The following is a 7,500-nucleotide window of genomic DNA, read 5'->3' as shown; positions in this document are numbered from 1 at the left end:
CTGTGGAGTGAAAGCCATGAGCTGGATAAGGAAGGTTTGGGGGGGGATTAGTTGACCATTCACCAATCCAGATTACGGAGTCAGTGCAGGGCCGCGTTTCGCCTCGTGGGGGTCTCTATGATGATGATGATGATGATGATGATGATGTCATGTGGTAATGTGTGCCCATGGCAACCTCCAATGTGCATGTGCATGTCTGCTAGTGCCTGCTGTAGCAATGATTCCTCATTATCCTGCCTAGCAAACTGAATTATCGCTGCTGTCGTTTTGTGGTGGTTGCAGCATACTGTGAGTCTTGTTTGAGAAAATGCCAATTGTTGAATTTTTTTTCAAATTTTAGAATCTTATATTAATGCTTATATTAATCATTTCCATTGCTTTACCAAAGAAGAAAAGTTTTTCTTTTTACAATTTTGTGCAACAAACACTGAGATCCTGACAGTTGGAGGTGTGATGTGCGAGTGTGATGTGAAGATGTCTGGTTTGTACCCCCTCCTTGCAGCTGGTGGTTCGCAGTTTGGGCTTCGACACGCGTGTCACCATCCTGGGCCACGTCCAAAGAGGAGGAACTCCGTCGGCCTTCGACAGAATCCTGGTGAGAGAGAAAGCGAGAGAGAAGGAGAATGAGAGAGAGGGAGAGACACATATGCGTGTGTGTGATCCCTGCTTATCTGGGCTTGCTGGGTACTAGAAGTGCTGCTTTCAGCCTAAGCCCATCAGAGGAGCAGGCAGCCCTGACAGCTGGGTGCAGGGACCCACGGGTCAGTCCGACCCGGGGGGTGTGTGCGTGTGCGCTAAACTGTTTTTGCATGCCGTGCGCAGGCCAGTCGTATGGGTGTGGAAGCCGTCCTCGCGCTGCTGGAGACCACAGCCAACACGCCGGCCTGTGTCGTCTCGCTGTGTGGAAACCAAGCCGTGAGGCTGCCTCTCATGGAGTGTGTGCAGATGGTATGTTCCCGACTCCCAACAAGACGGATGCCTGTGTATGTGCCCGTGTGTGCGCGAACACGGCGTGACTTCTCATACAGGCAGAAATGTAGCTGATGAGTGCCGTGTCACTGGTGTGGCTACTGTTCTGATTTACGTGGACGTTTACGGCATTTAGCAGACGCTCTTATCCAGAGCGACTTATAAAAGTGCTTTGTCATTTACTCATAGAATATATTCTAGTGCAGTACAGTAGGTTAGAGTCCAACATACCAGTGAACTAGAATACTGTAGAAATACAGGGATCACTGCTGATGCCTAGAAGTGCAAAATACAAAATGCATAAGATCCATCTTAGACAATGATAAGTGCAATAAACAATAAGTGCCAGAGTTTGTTAGATAACATCAGCGTAACTAGTTTAGTCAGGGTCTATTCCACCTATAGACGGGTCTTCAGTCCTGCTGTGTTTAGTGGCGGTTGGCTTGGTAATTCTGAGTGCTTCTCACTCACTTTCCTGCTGCTCGCTGTGAGCTTCCGTTTCTCCGACTGAAGAAAGAGTTGAAACTGAAACGTGCCACTTTCTCCTGACAGACACAGGAGGTTCAGAAGGCCATGGATGAGAAGAGGTTTGAAGACGCCGTAAAGCTTCGGGGCAGGTAGAGGATATGATGGTTTTGCCTCCGCGTTCACAGTGCTGGGCAGATGACTCGCGGAAGTGCTTTGTTGTCTTCCTTCACCGTGGCTATGGTTTGTTTGTGTCTCTGAGTTGAAGGTTCCACAGCATCTAGCTGGTGTGGTCTGATGCCTTTCCTTTTGTGTTCTTTTCACTCCAGGAGCTTTGAGAACAATCTTAGGACCTACAAACTCTTGGCTCACCGTAAACCAGAATCTGAACTGCCACACGTGAGTCGCCCCATGATTCATGCCTTCGGATGAGAGTTCTGTTTCTATCATCATGATGGCTCCCTCATTCCAGGAAATCTGACTCACAGCAGCTTAACTCAGTTCCCTCTCAGACAGAAGTGGCATATCTTAATGTGCTTGCAGGGCTTGTAGGGTACATAACCTTATGGGGTCAACACTAGGGTCTTGGCCAGCATGTTGCTTGAAGTTCGACCTCTCCCAAGTTTATCTACTGCAAAGACATTTCACCCTTCTGTTTATGCGCTTGTGCTCTCTCTCTCTCTCTCTCTCTCTCTCTCTCTCTCTCTCTCTCTCTCTCTCTCTCTCTCTCTCTCTCTCTCTCTCTCTCTCTCTCTCTCTCTCTCTCTCTCTCTCTCTCTCTCTCTCTCTCTCTCTCTCTCTCTCTCTCTCTCTCTCTCTCTCTGAGTGCCTGACAGACACGTCCTGCATTGTTTAGGCAATAATGTGTGTGGTAAAAGTACACGCTTGTTCAGTGGGAGTGTACGTGCGCATGCACATTCAGAATTACAGCCTGGAGCCCTGCTTATTTAGAGCAATTTTCTAGTCTGGTTTAAAACCTTTTTTAAAAACGCTTAAAACTGTGTCAGCTGCTTTACCAAACGCATTTCCCAGCGGTTAACCTTCCCGTTTTTTACAGAACAGCAGTGCGGTAGTTACGAGCCCGCAGAGAAATGCCAGGCCACAGGCCAAAGCAGAGTGTCGTGCCAGTGTAAACCTGGCCAAAGCAGTCCAAACAAGGCAAACGCAGGCCAAACGACACAGAAGCAGGCCAGACCGGGCCAAACCAGGCCAACGCTGTCTTTATCTAACAGCAGCCTGCTGGTCCACAGGTGCCTGCTTTGTTTTTTTTTAAGGCGAGGCCAAGGAAGTGTAACCAGAGCTCATTGCTGTCAACAGTCATGACTCACTCATCTGGACCGCTGCCCGAAAAGGATTCAGTTCCATTTCTCCTGTCGTCTCTGTTGTAATAAACATTTTCTCATTCTCTCCTGTTACACCTGAGCATTATGAAACATCCGTCGTGCACGTTCTCTCCTCTCAGAGCTGTAAAAGATATTGTCAGTTTTTATGTAAGAAGTGTTTCAGTTAAACATTCACAAGATTTTATGTTTGGACGCCCACAACATGAACTGATCTTCTCATCCACCCACACTGTTCTGGCAGTACCAGTAAGCTTCTGGAAGCGAGTCAGCCCAGACGTGACGTCCCGCACGTCATGAATGGTGCTCGGTGCCTAATGGGCCACAGAGGTCAACCTTGGCAGTGTCCTGAACCTAACGGGCCACAGAGGTCAACCTCTGCATGTCCTGCGCCGTTATTCTGCTCCTTAACGAGTTTCTCTCTTCCAAAACGCTGTGAGCTTGAGGCTCTATAAAAGGCTGTCTGTACCAGGCGCTGACAGTGAGTGGCCGTGCGCTTTCTCTCCCATTCAGAGCAACTTCAACGTGGCCGTGCTGAATGTGGGTGCTCCGGCAGCAGGCATGAACGCGGCGGTGCGCTCGGCCGTCAGGGTGGGCATCTCCGAGGGACACAAGATGTTTGCCATCAACGACGGCTTCGAGGGCTTCTATAAGGGACAGGTAAACATTTCCCCACCTGATCCATGTAAATCCCCTGCACCAGGTGCTGAGTTGTTCTGGGGGCTAAGGATTACAGCTCAGCATGGTTTTGGGCTCCCAACTGTCCACTCACTTCCCATCCAGTCGCGAGTCGCACTCCTTCGCGGGTGGCACTAAACAGGAGCTGTGGCACTCTCGGCTTGAGTTGCAGGCCCTGGGGACGTGACGCCCTCTGGGTGTTGTGTCAACGCTCTATGTGGCTTCTGTTTTCACAGCCTTTAGGCAGTTAGCTACCACTGCAAATATCTGCGAGGTTTTCTATGGTACAAAGCAGATCCACGAAGAACGCGTGAAACGGCGCAGACTCTTTCTACAGCTCTCGGAGTGAGAGGGGGAGCTTGGAACGCTAAACCCACATTAATCTCCTGCAAAGAACTCCTCAGACGGACCATGAACGTAGTGTTAAAATGACGCGTCTGGGACAGGGCCGAAAGACATGAGTCCCATGACCTCTGATCCCACGCTGATGCTCTTTAACACGGCGCGATTAACCTGTTGAACCCCTTGTCTGTACCGCTCGTGTGTGTTCATGTTCAGCTTGGTCCGTCTTTGACTGGTGTGAAAACACACACAGGCTGTAATATCTTCTTCACTCTGATGCTTAATGCCAGCATTCATCCATCAGTGCTAAAGTGGCCTGTACTGAATAAAGTCTCTTCAAGACCAGTTGGCATGGTCAGATGCAGACACTCCTGATTGGATCTTCAGCAGTCCTGGCAGGCCTGTCAGGACATTACAGCCGGAATGCTCCAGCCAGGGGAGGAGTTTGCACTTCCACCATACGGAGACGCGTGACATCCTAGAGATGTTCCATAAGCACACACTAAACAAGTGCATACGATTCTAAATGTAACCCCAGTCGAAAGCAAATAAATACAGTAAATATCTGAGCAATCACGCAGTACAAAGTGTCAGCAATGGGGTTATATAAGTGTTATTACATTTTGTTGTTACACAAAAAGATGTGTTCAATGCAGCAACAGGCAGTAGTTGGATGTGTTTTCTGATTGTTAAAAATGCACAGTGTGACACCATGCAATCGTTTCACTGTGAACTCCGTGGAAGCGACACATTCGCAGCTGAAAATGACCAGAAATTGTGTGATTGTGTTATTTATTCAACGTTAAAACGCTGCTCTACGTACGTGCGAGGCTCCGGAGCGAAGCCAACCCCCCCGAGCCTCGCTGCCACGACGTTAAAACCTCTTCCTCTCCGCTCCTGTCTCAGATTAAAGAGATAAAATGGGGCGCCGTCGGGGGATGGACGGGCCAAGGCGGGTCCCTTCTGGGGACCAAAAGGTAATGATTCGTCTGGGTGGGGCGTTCGCGTGTGGGCGTGTGTGTGTGTGTGTGTGACTTTCTGAGTCCATGCTTTGTCTTCAGGACGCTTCCCGCAAAGTACATTGGCAAAATCGCCGAACAGATTCGGAAGTACAACATAAATGCCCTGCTGGTCATCGGTGGATTCGAGGTACGTGGGTGGCACCCTCTGGCTGTGGGCGTGTTCCTTTTGTGTGATCCTGTACAACTAGTTATAATGGAATTGTCCTGATGTATTTCCTATGAAAAGCATGTTTGAAATGATGTAAAATGATCCATTTGCCCATTAGACCTCTGTTGGTATTTAAAGATGAGAATGTATAATGTGATGTTTTGTCTGAATGTAACCAAATCCTGTTTGCTAAGACATTCTAGTAGTTCTCCCACCTCCCAGTTCATGTGTTGTGCTCTGTAGTGTTCTGTCCTCTTCTCTACATTCAGAGTGATCGATGCACATCTGGTCCCCATACCCCCCCACCTGTTTCTGTAATCTGGATCTGTTTGGTTCATCTCTCACGTCCGCTCTTCTGGTGTTCGCTGTCACAGATGAGTAAATATTAACCGCAGTCTGGGAGTGAACAGCGTCCAGACGGCAGGCGTAACAAATGAACCAGCCGCCAGTGAAAACCTCTTAATGAGCAGTTGACCTTCTCTTTAAGTCCCTAAGTTCATCGACTGCAAAGTCATTTCGCACATCCCTCTCTCTCTCTCTCTCTCTCTCTCTCTCTCTCTCTCTCTCTCCCTCCCACGCTCTCTCTCTCTCTCTCTCTCTCTCTCTCTCTCTGTGCATGGGTCTGGTGTGGTGGGACATTTCGGTGCTAGCGCGTTCTTTGTTGGGAGGGTCACTTCCCGTTGTTTTGAGTGTGTACTTCACACAGTGTGCTGGGAGCGGTACCTGTGTCTGTCTCACGCCGCCCGTCGCGATACGCCTGGCTCTTCCTGCGCCCCCGTTCCCGAACCTCCCTCCATATGCCCTCGCGCCCCCTCTCCCGTAGCCACGCCGCGGAACCGCTGGACTGAAATCCTGGCTCTGCCCTAACCTGCAGGCCTACTTGGGGATCGCGGAGTTGTTAGCCGCCCGCGGGACATGTGAGGAGTTCTGTGTGCCCATGATCATGGTGCCAGCTACGGTCTCCAACAATGTGCCCGGCTCAGATCTCAGCATTGGTGCAGACACCGCGCTGAACGCCATCACCGATGTAAGTGCAGCCGGAGTGTGTTCCCCTCAGTCTCCTTCGATCTGCCAGTCCTTAACCTCCGGGGGCTACACCTTGGGTTTACCAGCACACTGGCGCCGACGTAGACACAGGCATGGCTTCCTTAACAAGCTTGAGTTCCTTAAGGAACTTGAGCACTCGATTGGGTTTTGACTTCCGAGCTGTGACTGGTGCCCTGTGACCGGCACGGGAGCGCAGACCTAGCGCTAGGGGCCACGGTAACTCAGCAACAGGCTTTGGCTGGTAAACTCGAAGGTAAGATGGTAGCTCACAGGTAAGTGACAGTGGTGATGATGAAGTCCTGAAGACCCTCTGCTTGTTTTGTGCATGCCGTCTTGCGCCTTGACTGTGCACACACCAGCGATCTCCTCATCGGACACCATCTTCCTGATCTTAAACCTCATAGGCCATGTCGGTCTTTAGTTAGCAAACGCTCATGTCCAGAAACACATACAACAGCGTTTTTGTCTCCGTGGAGACAGTGTTTATGTTAGCGCATTAAACCAGAAGAAGACGAGCAGTATGAAGGCTCCATTAATAATCCGCACAGTGCTCACAACCTCTGTCGGCTCGGTACTCTAACGATGGTCAGGTTCTTGATTGAATCGAGAATGAATTCATTTTTAGCGCTTCATTTTTAATCTAGCACTGTCACGTTACAAACATTTACATAAATGATTAGACTGAGTGATCCTTGCGTTTTGGAAAGCAAAACAAAAAATGAAGAGGGGGGGAAAATGAGTAACCAGTGTAAACAAACTGGCTGAGAGGAGGAGTTCAGACATGAGTGCAGGATTATGTAACGACTGTTTGCAGAAGCTTGAAACAGATGGGTAGTGGTTTATTTCCAGCGAGACTCGGAGGCCATTAAGCCCGCTTCAGCATCCCCCCCCCCCCCCGTCTGTGGTGTGTGTCGAACATGCCTGCGCGTGCTGTGATGTCATGCTGCTGCCGCCGCCGCCATGACGACTAGCGTTGCATCTCTGCGTGGCCCCCTTTTCACACCGCATGGTCGCACCTCATGCAACGAGCGTCACGCGGTAGCCGAAATCCCCCCCCCCCGACGCGTCTTCACCAACGGGAAGGCTATCACACAGTCGGCGTGTGATGGACAGAGTCCGCTCCTGCACAGGGCTCCTGCACCTGCTGGTCTAACTCGTGCACTGCACTGTGGTGTTTTGCTCTGGTATGTGTGTGTGTGTGTGTGTGTGTGTGTGTGTGTGTGTGTGTGTGTGGCCATGCAGGCGCTTGAGTGTTTGCTGCAGCTCTGTGAGGCTCGGCGCACCTTTGAGGAGTTGTGCATCCCTCTATGTATGCTGCCTGCTACTATTAGTAACAATGTCCCCGGTACTGACCTCAGTATCGGGGCAGACACTGCCCTTAATGCCATCGTAGAGGTAAGACAGAACCTCATCTAAGCACTCATCTGAGCCCACGGCTGCGCCACGAAGCTTTAGGGAGCTTTGTACTGAGGGTCTAGGCTTTAATCTC

At 50.3% G+C, this 7,500-nt stretch overlaps 1 protein-coding gene across 9 annotated transcripts in view; it reads left to right on the top strand.

The window, feature by feature from the left end:
• pfkpa (phosphofructokinase, platelet a) overlaps positions 1-7,500 on the top strand; it is a 19,618-nt gene that overhangs the window by 9,009 nt on the left and 3,109 nt on the right. For 3 of the 9 annotated variants that reach the window (XM_035530776.1, XM_035530774.1, XM_035530775.1), the window contains exons 9-17: positions 503-595; positions 823-948; positions 1,522-1,586; positions 1,764-1,833; positions 3,288-3,434; positions 4,701-4,771; positions 4,856-4,943; positions 5,839-5,991; positions 7,254-7,406. In XM_035530776.1, coding sequence (XP_035386669.1) covers positions 503-595; positions 823-948; positions 1,522-1,586; positions 1,764-1,833; positions 3,288-3,434; positions 4,701-4,771; positions 4,856-4,943; positions 5,839-5,991; positions 7,254-7,406 — 966 coding nt within the window. The remainder of the gene's footprint in view (positions 1-502; positions 596-822; positions 949-1,521; positions 1,587-1,763; positions 1,834-3,287; positions 3,435-4,700; positions 4,772-4,855; positions 4,944-5,838; positions 5,992-7,253; positions 7,407-7,500) is intronic. The other 6 variants (XM_027020009.2, XM_035530777.1, XM_027020010.2 and 3 more) reach the window with 2 other exon arrangements.

The sequence above is a fragment of the Electrophorus electricus genome, chromosome 10, assembly GCF_013358815.1.
Source record: "Electrophorus electricus isolate fEleEle1 chromosome 10, fEleEle1.pri, whole genome shotgun sequence".
Classification (NCBI taxonomy): Eukaryota; Metazoa; Chordata; class Actinopteri; order Gymnotiformes; family Gymnotidae; genus Electrophorus; species Electrophorus electricus.
Note: the sequence above shows the minus strand (reverse complement) of the source record. Positions and strands in the feature narration are given on the sequence as shown.